Source organism: Erithacus rubecula, assembly GCF_903797595.1.
Source record: "Erithacus rubecula genome assembly, chromosome: 1".
NCBI classification, from domain to species: domain Eukaryota; kingdom Metazoa; phylum Chordata; class Aves; order Passeriformes; family Muscicapidae; genus Erithacus; species Erithacus rubecula.
Window position 1 is genome coordinate 18579228 of NC_136658.1, and position 17577 is coordinate 18596804.

The 17577-nt window shown below is 36.2% G+C and overlaps 1 protein-coding gene across 35 annotated transcripts in view; it reads left to right on the top strand.

The window, feature by feature from the left end:
* Positions 1 to 17577, top strand: part of ABI3BP (ABI family member 3 binding protein) — a gene marked incomplete at its 3' end in the record, with an annotated part of 130275 nt that overhangs the window by 15917 nt on the left and 96781 nt on the right. For all 35 annotated transcript variants that reach the window (XM_079302282.1, XM_079302286.1, XM_079302291.1 and 32 more), the window contains exons 2-4: positions 5521 to 5700; positions 14123 to 14191; positions 16235 to 16367. In XM_079302282.1, coding sequence (XP_079158408.1) covers positions 5521 to 5700; positions 14123 to 14191; positions 16235 to 16367 — 382 coding nt within the window. The remainder of the gene's footprint in view (positions 1 to 5520; positions 5701 to 14122; positions 14192 to 16234; positions 16368 to 17577) is intronic.

Genomic DNA, 17577 nt, shown 5'->3' on the forward strand with positions numbered 1-17577 from the left:
GCTGGATTCTTCATGCCATTGGTAGCTATTTTCTTCTTTCTGAAGAGTTTGTGGTGGCTGATTCTCCTCTGATGCAGCTGATTCATCAAGCTGTTTTTCATTCTCTCCCAGTATAGGCAGACTCCTTTCCTTAGGATGATTCCAACACTCCAAGTGCTCTGATGCACTCAGTGTCGTGCTTTTATTTCATATGTGCTTTGCACAGTCTCTCCTGCTGATCTTGGCCATCAGCTGACTTTTGTTGATGAGAATACTTGCAGATCAGTGTGGAATTTCTCTTGGCAAGCACGGAGGGAAAGATTGTGTTTCAGAGGTAGCTATAGATCTCAGAATCTTCCATTTGAAAATGGCCTCAATATAAAAGAATTCAGTTACAAATGCAAATACTTAAGACCAGGGTTTCACTAACAAATGCCAAAAACTGGCACAAATAAATTGGAGAGCATCCATTTTATCATTCAAGTCTTCTATCAAGGAGATGCAGGGAAAAAAGGTCTCCTGAAACTCTAATATGACAAAATTATTTTCTCAAAATCAAATAGATTCTTATCACAGTGTCATGACAGTTAAGTTCCTATGAACTCTCTTGTCCATTCAACTGTATTTAATGAAAGTTTATCTGAATGATGACTAGAAGAGACACTCAGAATAAGAATGCTTTCCTAGTTTGTTCAAAACACTGTGAGATCCACACAAGTGAAATCTATATTGTTAATATGCTCCTGGGGGCAGTCCATTTACCAGGATAATTTATATGTCATTTATATCCACATTGCTGCAGGCTGGCCCTCCCTTAGCTAGACTGGCAGTGTCTGTGCAGCACGTAGGATTGTGCTCTCCTTGTCCTTGGTTGCTCTACTTCTCTTCATACTCTTCCAGAGACTGGTCATTTATTGTTTTACCAGTTAAAGCTCATCTCTCATTTTCTGGAATGCACAAAGCCCATGAATAGGAATGTGGTTTAGTCACATGAAGTGTGGCATCTGTGTTGTTGCTTTAGTGGTTATTTTCCCTGAAAAACATGCAGCTGAGGTAGAGTGAAGAAGGAGATTTTTCTGCCTTGCTTTTTGCTGCTCTTTGGGCCAGGCTTTAGGAAAGACAAGTCCTGCTTGCCTAACCTGATCTCCTCTTATGACAAGGTCACTCACTGGGTGAGGGAAAGGTTCTGGATACTGTGTACCTTCAACGAGGCCAAATGCTGGATCCTGGACCTGGCTCATGACAACCCAAAGCTGCCTGATGAGAAGGGACTTGGGTGTGCTGGTCACCAGCAGCTGAACATGAGCCAGGGGGTACCCAGGTGGCCAGAAGCCCAGTGGAACCCCAGCCTTTGACAGCAATATGGTGCCAAGCAGAACCAGGGAAGTGATCACCCCCCTGCACTTGGCACAGGTAGGGCTGCACTCTAAATCCTGTATTGAATTTTGGGTCCCTCTCTGCAAGAAAGATGCTGAGGAGCTTAAGCATTTCCACAGAAGAGCCACAAAGCTGGCTAAGGGATTGGAGCTAAAGTCTTATGAGGAGGAGCTGAGGGAGCTGGAGAAAAGGAGGCTCAGGGGAGAGCTTATCTCTCTCTACAGCTGCCTGAAGGGAGGATGGAGGGGCCAGGTGGGGGTCAGCCTCTTCTCCCAAGTAACAATTGACAGGACAAGTCAAATGGCCACAAGTTGGGCCAGGGGAACTTTAGATTGGATACTAGGAAAAATATCTTCACCAAAAGGATCATGAAACATTGGAACAGACTGATCATACCCTGGAGGTATTTAAAAGTTGTGTAGATGTGGCACCTGGGGACGTGGTTTAGTCATGGACTTGACAGTGCTGGATTTATGGTTGAATCTGATGATCTTCATGGACTTTTCCAACCTAAATAATTTTTTCTTAATGGATTTTTTCTAAATTCTACAGGGGCACTACAATACTTTTTGCCATCAAGGCCATCACTGTACTTAAAAGTAAATTAATGGAAAATCACCTGCCCTGTCAAGACAGGGTAGTGAGGACAAGGATTTTTTAAAAAGATTTCAAGTACATTTTCCTTTTCTTCTTTCCTGCCTTATTCTCTTTAAAAAAAATAAAAATACATGATTCCTTTTTATTTTATGCTAGAACTGTCTTTGATTTTAAAATCTCTCTTGGTGGTTTTGATATGCTAGATACAAAAAATAGGTCTAAAGGCTCTTACGTCAAAGCTGCTACTGTTTTGGGATCCCATTTAAGCTTTCTAATTGCAGAAACATCGTTGAGAGTTTTAAGGCTTTAATAAAATCAAGACTGTCACTATAATTGACTGCTTATGTATAAACAATGCTATCCATCAAACTGAAATATAATCTTGATATAGAATTAAGTCTTCAAATTGATGTAAAGTAGAACTGAGAGATATGCAGATACAATTGTGGGGGAAATGGTTTAAATTATTGTATATTTAAAATTAAATAGATCTTCATTCATTTTTTTTTGTAAATTCAGGTTTGAGACTGATTAAGAAATTTATTATGGAAATCAAATTACTGTATTTGAATTAAGTTCTGTAAGTCTTATTTTATTCTTAGATATGAATACTCAATAGACACCAGGAGACTTCAATTTCAATTATGCTTAAGAGTTTTGAAGAACCCATAATTTAAACAGATGTAGCTCACTGTCAGTCAAAAAAATAATCCTAAACTTTGTTACCAGTTTTTACTAAGTGTCTTTGTGAAACCCATTAGAGATATTTGAAGTCTATTGTGTTTTCTTCCTGGTTTGTCCTACCTGGAGCCCTGTCAATATTCACAGTTGCACATCAGTCTTGTGTACTGAAAATAAATGAGCTAGGATGTCACAGAGGTTAGAAGCAACTGCCTCCCTTTTCCCCATGAATGTATTGCACTGCTGAAAATGACAGAAAATTGAGTTTTCTAGAAGCCTTGCAGTCTTCTGGAACCTGGCAGTCGCCTTTGGAAAATTGTGACAGTTTCCTGGCTGAATGATTTTTCTTGATCAGTCTTTAGATAAAGGAAGGGAGGCAGATGTTTTCCATCAATTTTACTTGTATGCTCATTCTCTAAAGGGAAGAGGCATAAAGTGTTGGCTTAAGGCTTTACATTCTGTGTGCAGACAACTGCAGATGCTCAAATCATCTACTAAAACAAAGTGAGGGTTTTGGTCTCTTGGCAACTCTAGTCATTAATATTTCTCGAAAAAAAGCAGGGTATTTTGGGGTGATACCAGAGAATCAGTATGTACTTGTCAACAGAAACTTTGAATATCAGTCTGCAGTTACTGAAAAACAGATAGAGACAGAGATGAAAGAAAGAAAGAAAGAAAAAGAAAGAAAAAGAAAGAAAGAAGAAAGAAAGAAAGAAAGAACGAAAGAAGAAAGAAAGAAAGAAAAGAAAAAGAAAGAAAGAAAAAGAACGGAAGAAAGAAAGAAAGAAAGAAAGAAGAAAGAAAGAAAGGAAAGAAAGAAAGAAAGAAAGAAAGAAAGAAAGGGAAAGAAGAGAAAGAGAGAAAAAGAAAGGAAGAGAAAGAAAGGAAGAGAAAAAGTAAATGATAGGAAGGAAGGAGGAAGGAAAGGAATGAAGGAAGGAAGGAAGGAAGGAAGGAAGGAAGAAGGAAGAAGGAAAGTACGGAAAGGAGGAAAGGAAAGGAAAGGAAGAGGAAGGAGAGAGGAAGGAGGAAAGAAGATGAAATGAAGGAGGAAAGGAAAGGAGGAAGGGAGTGGAACAGAAAGGAAAGGAAATGAAAGTAGAAGAAAAGGAAAGAGAAAAGAAAGAAAAGAAGATAAGGGACAAGAAAGAGAAAGAGAAAAAAGAAAGGAAGAGAAAGAAAGAGAAGAAAAGGAAACGCTAGGAAAGGAAAGGAAGGAAGGAAGGACGGAAGGAAGGAAGGATTCAGGAGGAAGGACGGAAGGAAGAGAGGCAGGTAAGGAAGGAAGGTAGTGCGTGAGGGAGGGTAGGAAGGAAGGAAGGAAGGAAGGTAAGGAAGGAAATGAAAGAAAGGAAGGAAGGAAGGTAATTGGAAGGAAGGAGGGAAGGAAGGAAGAATGAAGGAAGGAAGGAAGGAAAGGAAGGAAGGAAGGAAGGAAGAAGGCAGGAAGGCAGGAAGGAAGAAGGAGGCCGGAAGGAAGGACAGGAAAGGAAGGAGGAGGAGGGGAAGGAAGGAAGGGAAAGGAAGGAAGGGAAGGAAGAGGAAGGAAGAGAGAGGAAGGAAGGAGGAGAGGAAGGAAGGCAGGAAGTGAAGGAAGGAAGAGGAAAGGAAGGAAGGAAGGAAGGAAGGAAGGAAGGAAGGAAGGAAGGAAGGAAGGAAGGAAGGAAGGAAGGAAGGAAGGAAGGAAGGAAGGAAGGAAGGAAGGAAGGGAAAGAAGAAAGAAAGAAAGAAAGAAAGAGAAAATTTTAGAATTTTGTATTGCTCTACCCTATTTTCCATGATATATTATTTATCATTTACTCATAGTTTTTCTTCAGGATTTAGTTCCTGAAGTAAAATGATTGTCTGAAAAGTTCTTTTTTTCCCTGATAAGTTAATTTCAGCCCTCAGGATTGGACAGATGCCTGAAAATCTGCTGGGGATAAAAGTTTATATTTTGAGAATGAGAAGAGAAATAACAACCCAAAATGTACTAGTCCAGTGCTGGTGTTGTAAATTTGGGAAAAAGCCAGCAATTCAACAGTTCTGAAAATATGATATGCCTAACAGTAACAAGGGAGTATTAAAATTGTACATACCAAGGAAGGAAAAGGGAAAAGCCAATCCTCCCTTACCCCACCAAGAAGAAGCCAAAACACCAACTTGTGCTAAAAAGTTAGTTATTGTGTTGTGAAGTCATTCTCTGTTGCTACAAGTTAAATTTTTGCAGATGGATATACAAGATGTTTCTTACTTTATGTGCTGTTCCCCTGGAAAGCATAAAAATGAGTGTTTAAAAATAGTTTCTTCGTAGTTTTGAGTAAAGTATTTACGTTAGTTAGGTGTCCTGGTGTGATTCCAAATGCAAAATTACATTTCCAGCCGAACATAGGGAAAAAAAATTGTGGAAGATTTATTTGAATCTAGTTACTGTTTATCCTCTAAGATAATTTTTGAGTGTGATTAACTGATTAGTTTAATTTTACAACTTCATATTTTCTACTAAGAAGCAAAAACAAATCAAACCGAAAATTTGTACATTTTTCTCCTAAGGGTCCTACATATGGCTAATACAACTATAACTCTTGCATTTAAGGGAAAAAATACTTGCATTTTTTCCACTTACTTCATGCATGGTTTTACTTCTGCAATTGTAGATGCTAAAGCAAATGATAATGCTAAACTAGTGGAAAAACAGGCATATTGGCAACCACTACTTTACATGACTGTTAGTTCACTTTTTAAAATACATTGTGTTTCCAGGAGACGTCACCTTTAAGAAATTTTTCAGTTGCATGTTATTAGCAAATTAAACAGCCCTATATTGTTATATTGTCATGTCCCATTATTGAACATGTGATGGTGAGATAATGCATTCTGATCTCCTCTTTTTCACTCCTTCCCCAGTGAAAAGGCAGAGTCTGAAGGTTCAGATCAATGCAACAGATGACACAGTTTGCATGAGGTATCTTCGACCAAGCCAAAGCACCAAGCTAGAAGGTTTTGTCTTGGGTTATGGAAGCAACCTCTTTTCTAATCAGTACATTCCTTTACCTGCAGAAGGAAAAAACTACTTAACAGAACTTGGTAAGACATCTTTGCTTTGCCTGCTGTTGTAATGAATCATGGGAAGAGACTGAGGAGAATAGGAACCTTTTGTTTGTTTTATTGGGTTGCTGCTCAGGGTTTCTTTGTTTTTGCTTAAGATTGCTGTCAATGGTTTCAGTGGAAAGTAGAATTATCAGATCCATCAAAGAGAACAACTAGTTCTTGTTGTTTGGAAAAGTTTGCTTACTGATATTTGTTTTGGACATTTTTGTTTTACTGAGAGACTGTACTAGAACACATCACAGATCAAATGGGATGGTTTGCCTGAAGATGCAGATACAAAGTAGAATATGAGGGAAATGAACAGGCTTTTAGCACACAATTGATGAAGCAGTGAAACAGTCTTGAGAATTGTGTGGTTGATTCCTTTTGACACAAACATTGATATCAAAATGTTGCCTCTTCCTGTTGGGATCCACTCCAGTATTACATGTTATAGATTAGCCTCCAACTTCCATGTCAGACATTACCAACGGAATTCCATGAGCTGCTTTATGGAAGAGATTAAACCATGTCAAGAAATACATATATATATATATATATATATATATATATATATATATATATATAATATGCTATTATCTGGAATAGGGAGAAGGAAGAATGAATTATTAAAACATTGATTCATCAGGACTTGACCTTTTGAGAAATCTGTTAAATCCCCAAGAATTTTCCTATTGATTTCTTTAAGCTTTTCTAGCCTGAAAGGAGTCAATTTACCCTCATCATTGCCATGGTGGTCAACTTTGTGTAAAACAAGGGGAAAGAAAAGATGTGTGAGCATAGAAGTAAAAATTGCCATGTTTTTGATGTGGTCAAAGGCCATTGTGGGTGTCTGCTCTAGGCTGAAAACTGTAGAATAAAAACTGGAAAAATGAAATGTTAGACAGGAAATAATTAAGATATTAGAGACTGATAGGATCACTGTGGCAAAGGTTAACTTTCATTTTCATGAGTTGGTACTCCTGGGATCTCTTTGTAATTCTATCACCAATCCAGTGTTTGAGTTCACAATCGTCATTTAAGCTGGGTCAGGTTTACTGGTTCACCCTATGAGTAACTTTTCAGTCAGTTCACTAAGAATGGCATACAGGATTTTCTGTAGTATACTGTGCATCAGGCATAACAATGTTTGTTGCAGGAGTAGTGAGGAATAGTATTTTTCAGGTACTGTGAGATCTTAAGGAAGAGCAATAAAAAGGACTGGGTATAACATCATCTTAGATGATTTGCACTTCCCATTTAAGAGATGCTTTTATACCTAATCTTTTGCAAAACTGAAAGCTCTAGGTCACCTGGAATTTCAGGTATATTGATTTTGTAGCTTTAACCATGACAGTTAATGGCTGGAAGCTAGGTCACTTTCTTTGGTTCTACAGCACATCAGAGCACTGACCACATGCACATCCATTTGCTGTAGGGTGTCTGGAGAAGGAAAAGCACAAATGTTGAGGAATACTCTTCCTTTGTGATCATTTCAAAGGGGAATAATGTCAAAATTTAATCTCCCTCATGCTAATAGAAGTTGTGACAGTTTCCTTTTGACAATAAATCTATGCTTGTGATTTCTGTATGTCCAGTAACTAAACATGCAGAATGAAACATAATACAGATAGCAAGACAAGCATTTCTAACCTTCAGAAAATGCCATCTTTGAAAAGACTGGAGTAAAAGAAGTTATCAGCAATATGTACTTCAAGCTGCAAACATTTATTTAATGCAATTACCAGTATGTTTATTGGAGCTGTGGCTTTTAGTTGAGAAATTTAGAGTTAGATTGTATGCCTTTGGGACTCATTTTTTGGAAGCAAAGAGTGCATAATCTTTTTCATTTCACAAATATTAAACACAGCATTAAACTGCAGCTTTGACTGTGCTTTCCAAATGTGTATGGAACACGAGCTAAAGCAATAAACATCAGTTGTGCTTTTGGCTTTACTTTAGAGTGACTTGTGTGGCAGACATGAAGACAGAGATGATTGCTAGCACACTCCCTCCACCCCACCATATTTAGGGATCAGTTGCTGGCAGAAACTGGAAGAATTGCAGAATGGTTCTCAATTCTAGGAAAAATGATTAAATTTTATTGTGGCAGTCAGAGACCTCAGCTCTAGTATACATTTTATATTGATTTTTAGAAAAAGCAAGGTGTTGTAGAGGGACAATAAAAATACTCTCAAGAGATATGCCAGAGATATAAACCCTCTAGACCCTATTGCTGAAAAATCTCAAATTACCTTTATACTCCTAGTACATCTCATATGTGATAAAATTGGCCTAGTATGTTATCTTCATATAAAAACAATGTACTTTTAAAATTCACGCTCAAGGTTGTCTATCCCCTGCTCTAGATATTCTAGTGATCCTAGTGCCACTGCACACTCTGAAAATGGTCTTCAGTGTGTTCCACACTTTTTTCACAGTCAAAACAACTAGGTCTATACAAAAACCATTAATTTTTTGCTCTGAGAAGTCCTTTTTGGTCCTCTCATGCTTTGAATTATCTGAATTTTACAGAAAGCAGGTGAGTTTACAGGCTTCCCTGAACAGTGGTAGGTGAGACTTTTACTGAGCAGGATGTGGAGGAAGTGGTTCCTGAATTTGAAAATTCACTGTGGTCTACTTAGACCAAGACTAATAAAATTTAATGCTTCCTCCTTTCTTGTCAGTTTTAGTGGTTCCTGGAAAGAGAAACCTTTTCCAGCCAATTTAGGGACTGATCATAACCTTAAATTGTTTTGTAGCTGAAAGATAAAGATTAGAAATGGACATTTAAGGGCATTTGTAACTCTCTAAAAGGTATGTTTTTCTAATTCATTAAGGAGCAATGCTGTGGAATATAATCCCCTGGGAGAGAGATTAGATCCAGGAGAATGGAAGATCCATAATGTGGATCTTGTTCTGGTAGTGTTAAAATCGTTTTTTCTGTGAAAATTTTAAAGGAAAAATTGTACAGATACACAATCAGGTATAGACCCTGCTCAAAAAAAAACCCAAAAAACAAAAAACCAAACCAAACCAAAACAAAACCCCACAGTAATTTAGGTGTTAGGCAAATGTAAGAAAACATGCAGACTCCACATATAAGTCATTATTCCTGTCCTAAAAGGCATAAATCCTTTAAAATATTTCTCCTTTCTAACAGAATATAGGTCCACAAGGTAGAATGAAGTGCCTTGCAGACATTTCCACATTTCCTTGATGTAGCTCTGCTTTTAGCCCTGGTTTTGTTAATGGGAGCAGCATAGTCAGTATTCTGTTTGGGGTAATTGTCCCCAGCTGGAACTGGAATATGGAAGATGACAAAATATACACAACAATATCTATTTTTGAGGCTCACAAATTCCATATTTCTGACCCAACCATTGCAGGTTCATATGAAATTTATTGTCAGCTTTTCTGCTGGGTCACATACCTCTTAAGATCCTGTTAAGAGGAAGCTTGAAGTCAGCAGCTGTATTAATTTATAAAATTACATATCTATAGATGGATATATATTTAAGGAAATTGTTAAGACATGACATTTTCTAGGATTTTCAGGAGAGATATATGACTTTGTACAATGTGTGACATTCACTTATATTTCATCCATTAAAATATTCAGCACCTCAGTGCAGTAATTCTTATCTTAAAATATGTTTTCCCGTTGTTTTGCAAATTTTATAGTAACTGAGGCAGCAATTGCATAACATTATCAATAAATTTGGATCTGCCTGCAGAGGGCATGTGCAAAGAGAAAGGGATTCTGTTGGATTTCCTGAACTTGTAATGAATTTCTACTGTCTTGAGCAGCTTCATGCACTAGTAGATAGATCTGAATTATACTGAAATATCAATGACAATGGCAAGGCAGCAGCAAAGTTTGTTTCCAAGAATTATGCCTCTGTTTCAGGACTCCAGATGTGGTTTGTGCTGAGTGTATGTACTCACATGACAGTAAACAACATCATTATGGGTGGCGGAAGCTGTTCAGACAGTATCAATACATGTCAAGATGTTAATTCAGCTAGTCTAATAAAAATGTGAGTGGACCCATCCAAAAGCTCTGTGCTTGACTTAAAGCTTTATCTTAGTTTTTTCAGTCTTACTGACTCATAAAGAAAGAGTTTTTACTTAAGAAAATTGTGTTAGTCTTTTCTAACTTGGCTACAAAAATTGCAAGCCAGCCTCCTAGAAATTGTTGATACTGTTGGAGAAACCCAAAAAATTGGGTGGAGATAGGAAAGTTTTGTAAGAATGAGCAGTAATTACTTAACAGAGTGAACAAAATTATTTTCCCTTTCAGTTTCTAAAACAAGCTCAGAGTTGGGCAATGCTTTTGCTTTTCCTTTTCTTGTACAAGATTGTACAGTGTAAGAGGAGAATGTGTTGGTAATCCTGCTTTATAACAATGCCAATGAGTTGTGGGTGAATTTTGTGTTTGTGTATATATATGAGAGGGTTCTAGTACCACCTTGAGCACATTGTAAAAAGTGTAATTCGGGGATCTGTGCTTAGCTAAAAGATCTTGCTGTGCAGTTTCTTATATCTGATCAGTTACTAGAAACTGGCATATTATCTGCATGCTTTTCCAGATGCCAAACAATGTGAGTGTTAATTCAGCATTATGTTGCCTCCTGCTGCCTTACCAGAAAGCAGGTTCTCATTGCTAGTGCTAGCTGAGCCTAGTGGAAGGGAGGGCCTGGAGAGGGCCAGCAGATGCCCCCTCCTCTAGATTAGTGCATTGATCAGCAGTGGGTTCCTTCATGCCAGCCTCTTTGTCCCATTTCTCTCTTTTCCCATGATTGTTATACTACAATACTTTCCATCCTCCCCTTCCTCCAACTTTGCCCTTAACAACATCCCATTTTAAGTCTTTAGCAATCCCTAAATACAGATTAAGGACTTGCAGCCTGAAGCCAAAAAATACTTTGTTTTGATTTCTGAACGCAGTGGTCCATGAATTCTAATGATACATTTGTAACACTAATTTAAGATTTATTCTGAGTTCATCAGTCAGCTCATTCTTGCATTGTTTTGCTTTCAAGTGCATATTGGCCGGGCCCTGAATAGGTTGCTTGAACAAAAGCAGAATTTCTTAGCATTTTGTAGTGTAAGTTGCCTGCTGCCATTGATTTGATAGCCTAGCTCATGGCATGGGGAAGTAAGTGCTCTCCTATGTTAACCTGATATGCCAGTGGCATGTATTTTTATTGCATTCTGGTTGTCTTCATAAGCTACTAAGGTGGGTAATAGAAATTTTTAATAACTTTATTTAGTAATATATTAGCTCATGTTTGGGGGATTATACCACTAAGAGTCAGGCGTGGATTTATCGAGGAGCATTTCTCTGGTACACGTGGGCATTTTCCTAGAGTATTTTGTGGCTAAAGAATTGGGGGTGCTGACTATTTGGACTTTATTTCAGTTCTGAAAGGAGTTCTAGCCTTAATAAAGGGGGTTAGTAATAGATTCAAAGAAGTGTTCTTAGAGTAGGAGACCTCCAAGAATGTGTTTGGCATCAAAGAGCCACTAAGATTTTCATAACAAATTTGCAAATGTATTTCAAACTTGTTAAATCTTGCCTTGTTTTGCAGGGTTGCTTCATTTGTGAGATTGTGGATCCTCACAGATGAGAGTCAGACAAGCCTATATTTTGTATCTTTATCCTATATGTCTCTGTTGTATACTGATTAACATTGAAATGATTTTTGGAGGCAAATGTTGGATTCATGCATCAATGTCCAGACATTTCAACACTGATCTTTAATATGTAACTATCTTTTTCTTAATAAATACAGTTCAAAGAAAACAAGAAATATTCAGTTCCAAACAGGATCGTCTGTATTTGGTTGTGTAGTTTTCTCTAACTTGAGGTTATAATTTTATTTTTCAAACAAGCTTCTCTTCTTAAATATATTTCATGTAATTAGTTGATCTGTTCTGTGAATCATAATTACATCCAGAAAACATCCATATTTTTGTGACTGTCACATTTTCCTACCTACCTTCTATTTCAGCAATTTATCTCTTAAGCATTAAATGAATTAGTGCAAAGTAAATTATGGTTTTATTTAAGTTCAGATATTCTACAGAATTTTCATTTTCTTCTGTTGTGTTACTCACCTCTCCCTGCTTCTTATAGACATGGATCTGTGGAATGGATTATGAAGATATAGGCATCATAAAAGAACACAGATTATCATGAAATATTTCCTGTAACTTGACAGAATTTAACAGTTGGGTGAGGCAATGTTTTAACACCCTGAAGATGAATTGAGTCATAGTAGTATCAGATGATTTCAGCATTGTGGTGATGACTGATAGTCACATTTCTCAGCAAGAAGACTGAATCAGTGTGGACACTCAGTAGTCTTCTGAACTTACTAAAAGAAATGCTGAATTTCAGTGGAAGAATAAGAAAGAACTCCCATTTCTGATGAGTCAGGGCTCATTACATGATATTGAAAAAGCTCTCTGCATTTTTTTAATTTGAGGTGCCTTGAATATAGAACATATATCTGGCCAGAATAAAAGCATTTCAAAGCACGTGTTTTCCAGTCCATGAATAATGCCTTGATACTGTGCTTCAAACCAATGAATTTAACTTAAATAACAGTTGCTCTACTCTTAACATCTGTATAGTAGCATGGTTCTGCTCAGGAATCATGGAATCACATTTCTAAATTAAGATATATCCAAAGAAAAGAACAGAAATTTATTGTTGTATCCCAGGTATGGAATGGATATGTTCAACAATTTCATTTTCTGATTTCAGTTAAAATGAATATAATATTATCTTAAATTCAATGCTTCTAGAGAAGTGGTGCTTTTTAAACTTGCCTCTAACAGCACTCTGTCAACATCCAGTCTCAGCCTGTTTTCCTAAATACTTCCTTTTGTAGTTGTATTACAGTCATAAGAGCCATGAATTTTCTGGAAAATGAGAATGTGTTGTATAATTTATTAAGGCAACATTTGTTAAAGTCACCAAAATAAATCTTGATGAGCATCATATAACACAAAATATTTCCACAGAGAACATTTTGCTACAGAACAAAAACACCTGCTAGAACTGATGAATTCTGAAACCTGCCAGGTTTTGTAGTTGAGATGTCCAGTGAGGCATTAACAGTCTGTTTATTGCCATATTTTGTTTAGCAGTTAATCTATTTCTATACTGCTACACAAGTAATTTTTAGATATCAGCCCAGAATTAATTTTTCCCATTTATGGAGCAGGGAAAAAGTGTTTCCAAGTACTTGAATAACTTTCTTTCATAATCCTTGGACATTTTACTGATAAAACCATAAATTTTTGGAGTTTTGCAGACTGGCTTTGTAATTCTTGAACTTTCTAGGTCATGCCTTAAAATAGTCCTTTTTATTGAATACTTTGTGAGAGTTATAAGAGTCTCACAGATGGGTTTAAAACAGAGGGAAACCAAATTATTTTAAAGTGTTGTCTATTTCTACTTTTCAGTCTCAATACAAAAAGTGTCCAAGTGGCTACAGAGGTCCCACACTTTTGTACCCCTCTAAATATTAAAAACATTTTTTTTTAAATGAAGAGGCATTTGCCCTTTGGGGCTCCTTTTTATAACTAATTGTTTTTTCCACACTACTTTTAACAGCTGTTTTCAGTGCTTGTCTTGGTTATTGGGTGCAGGTGGAACCCATTTAAAAAGACTAATTAAACAATTAAAATACATCCATAGAATGAATTTCCAGTGAATTACATGCACAGAATCAGTAAAGTTAAGTTACAGCGGTTTTGCCCACACTGGCAAAACCTTTCAGTAGTACAGCAAGCTTTGGATATTTTTGGTACTGCTTTTCCTTTCTCTCTCTTTACAGAAATGTGGGTGTAAGAGAAAATGGAATGATTTCTTTTTAGCTGGTAGAATTCAAGGTGCCTGTTGCACTGAAATACACAGGAAATTCAATCTCTTATTTATAGTTAAACATTTAGATGAATGTATCTAAACTAGAATAAGAATTCTATGTAGAGTAATCCTGGGTTTTTTTAAGCTAAAATAAAAATAATTTTGGTTGGTATAGAGTGAGCCTGTGGATATCATGCTGGAATCTCCTAAGACAACTTCTGCCATGTTGCACTTAAGAAAGAAGAGAGCTTGGCTCTCTTGGGCAGAAATCTCTGACATCTGGTTTTCAGAGTAAGGGGAAATCTTATTTCTCAAGAGGAATTTCCCAAACTAAAATAAACATCTCAACCTTTGTTTTAATCAAAGCATTTGTAATTTTGACTCAATGAATTCTAAAGAAAGCAGCCTGAAGATCACAAAGAATGGATAATGTGTCAAGAATCACTGACTAATTGACTTTTTCTTATTAATTTCAGATTAATCTCTTTTCCAAGTAAATAGCACATCTGTACTAATTGCTTTTTCATTCATTTGCAGATGCAGAGCCACGGTATTTGGTTTCAGTAAGACCAGCACGTGTTTCAAATAACAAGAAATCTTGTTCAGGTATTTTAATATTACTGCATCTCTTTCTTAAAATATTTTTAAGAAAACAGAACCTCTTGCTGGGTTTCTCTGAAAAGATGTTTCTGCCTGTAGGCATCTGACTGGGATACACAAATTCCATATGTGGAAGGGTAAAATGAAGGACACTGTTTTCTAGTAAATAGTCACACATATGATGTAAAAAAAATGAAAATGTACCTAAAGATATTTTGCATACAGTTCTTACAAATGAGATTTGAAATTTAGAATACTAACTTCTGATGTTTAAAGACATTGAAGTTATTCTTCCCAAACTACAAGTAAAGATTCCTTCACCCATAGATGTGTTGATGCTCTTTGTTTCTCATTGGAAAATGGTAGTGTATGTCTCTATGTCTGTATCAATACTACAAAGTTTGCTGATGTAAGAAATTATGGAAAGAGTGATATTTCCAGCTGAATCTATACACAGCAGAGCAGAAATATGAATTTTATTCTCATCAGTTTAAAAGTCTTTCTGTATGACTTCAATCATGTCATTAATACTGTTAGTTCCAAATTCCTTATTTTAATATGGAGACTTAATTCTGTACTTTAATATGGAGGCTTCTTTCAGGATGACAGGACTGTTGCAAAAAATAAATTGATGACCTATGCCTGGAAGCACTAAAGGTCAGGTTGGACAGGGCTCAGAGAAACCTGATCCAGTTGAAGATGTCCCTGTTCATGGCAGGGGCCTTGGACCAGCAGATCCTTAATGGTCCCTTCCAACCCAAATTATTCTATGATCCTTAGAGCATATATTTTTTCCTAACTCCTGGTAATGCTTAGAATAAATGTTTTCTTCCTCTTGGCCAGCTATAGCCCAATATGTCTGGAAAGATTTTGGAAAGGGATTTACCTTTCAGATGCAACATATATATATATATATATATATATATAAGTATATATATATATATATATATATATATATATATATATATATATATATATTGTTTTTTCATGTAGACTTTGTGGCAACATATTCATCATCAACATAAAGTAAAAACCAACATGGTTAACATTTCTAAATATAGACACATATTGATTGAAAATACAAATCAGACTGCCACTGGGGCTGGTTAACTGGAGAGATAATAGGGTTCAAAAGGCATGAGAAGAAACTTAGTCAAATCTGGTTCAAAACAGGGAGAAGTAAACCCTTTAGATCAGTGGCTTATAAACTTTCAGGAAATGTTGGTCAGCTGTAAATTTGAGGAGGTACAGATCCCTTACATTTTTAAAGTATGCAATGTGAGTAGATAATATGTTGATTTCCTGTAGTCAATCATCTTTCAAAGACCAGAGATTCTCCTTGGGCCTGTAGCAATCCATAAACTACAGGTTCAAAATAGAGTCTCTAGATCATTTGCTCATTTCCATCCATTAGCTTTTAAACTTCCTTTAAAATAAGTTATTTCTCCACACAAAAATTTTACTCCTTCATACAGAGCAAAGTTGAAGTTCAGTATCATGCAAAACCTGATTTCAATATAGTTGGTAATTAAAAGAGAAAAATCCTGCAGATACAGACACTGACTCAGATCTGCCTGCAGTTAAAAGCAAAAGAACTTTTGTAGGTTTTATTTTACTCTTAAGAATGCTCTAGAAAATACCTGTTATGTGTAGATTTATCATTTATCACAACTATGGAGACTTTTTGATGTCCTGGACCCTGTCATGTCTTCTGTGATACAGTCCAAGATAGCCAGAGTTTTTAATTTAATCTACCTAAAGCTTATTTTTCTGCTAAGCATATCTAAACCACCAAATGATCATTTTCAAAAACTAGTTTTAACTGGAATATTTGATTGAAAAAGTGACCATGGACACTGTAGTTGCAACTTTCGTAAGTTATATGTTAGAAATATGAAGCATGAAAAATAGAGAACTGTTGTACCTTTCTCTTCAAGAAAGAGAAGTATATTTAGAAGTATATTTTCATTTAATTAATTATCCAACTGCAAAAACATTCCTTTGCATAATGCAGGAGAGAGAAATTAACTTTACATGTTGCTTACATAGGTCGGAACAAGACACAGAAGCCTCTGCAGCTGGTGGTTGGCACTCTCAGCCCAACCTCTGTGTTTCTCTCTTGGGGCATCCTAGTCAACCCTCAGCATGACTGGACAGCAACAAGTAACTGTGCTAGTGACAGGTAACAGCAGGAAAGAATGGGGTTTATTACTACTGTGATTTCATTCATATTTTACTTAAGAACTGACTGAAAAAGTGTAAAAAGTATTTTGTTGTGTTGAGGTGGGGGAATGATGCCTTAACAATATTTGATTTTTGTTTCCTTTATTTTGTCTTAACACTAAAACTGCTTCCTGCTACTAATAATGTACTGCTATCACTAATGTTAATGTAAGTAAAAGAGGATCTCTTCTAGGTCAATATTTTTGGCATTTACTGGGTGGCACAGTGAGTGGGAAACTGAGGAAGACTCACCAAGTAGCAGTTTCAAGAGATGTCATAGTGCAGAAGAACTTCTCAATTAAATGCACTGTTCTGGTTTAGCCAACCCTTGGTAGAAGAATAAAATTATTTAAATTGCTTATGCAGATGTTTTCCCTACTTTATCTTTTTTGTGTTCTCTTTATATTCCTCCTCTACAATAAAAGAGCAGTGTTTTGTAAGACTAAAAAAGAAACCTGCACCCATGGGATACATTTCCAGCTGTTTTGCAACTGTTATCTTTTGGGTTTAAAATGCAGTGTTTTTCTGGTTTTTTTTGGTTTTCTTGGGGATTTTTTGGGTTTCTTTTTTTTTTTTTTTTTTTTTTTTCATTATTCAGAACACTTCTTTTGCCTGTCTAATATTTGTCTAATTTGTAGCTGTCTAATTTAGACTTGAATTTTCTTACTCAGGTGTTCATAAGAAAACTCTAGCTGACACAATTAAACTGGATGTCAAACACAAGTTATGTTAAAAATAAATACCATGTAGGCAGAATGACATTTTTCATACCTTTACAAAAGTTTCATGCCTCACAAAAGGACTAATCCTTTACAAGCATCAGAAATTTCTTATGAAAAAAATTCAGATCTTCATCACCAACCAGAATTTCAAACACTATTAAAATTGTTAATGTTTGTTAGGAAGCACTTATGGAATGTTAGTAAATGTCCAAGGATGAAATTTGATCAGATTTTTCTTCAGCAGAAATAAAAGTTGATTTAGGCTTAGCTTTTGCTCTTTCAATAAAAAAAGAAGCAAATATTTTCATACTGTGAGAAACTGAAGAAATGAGCTGATCTTGGATGAGCTTGTAAAGTGTTCTGATGTAGTGATTTTTGGCACCATTTTACCAAAGATTTTATCTTTATGTGATGTGTCAGCACTGATGTTGCAGCACCCATTGTGCA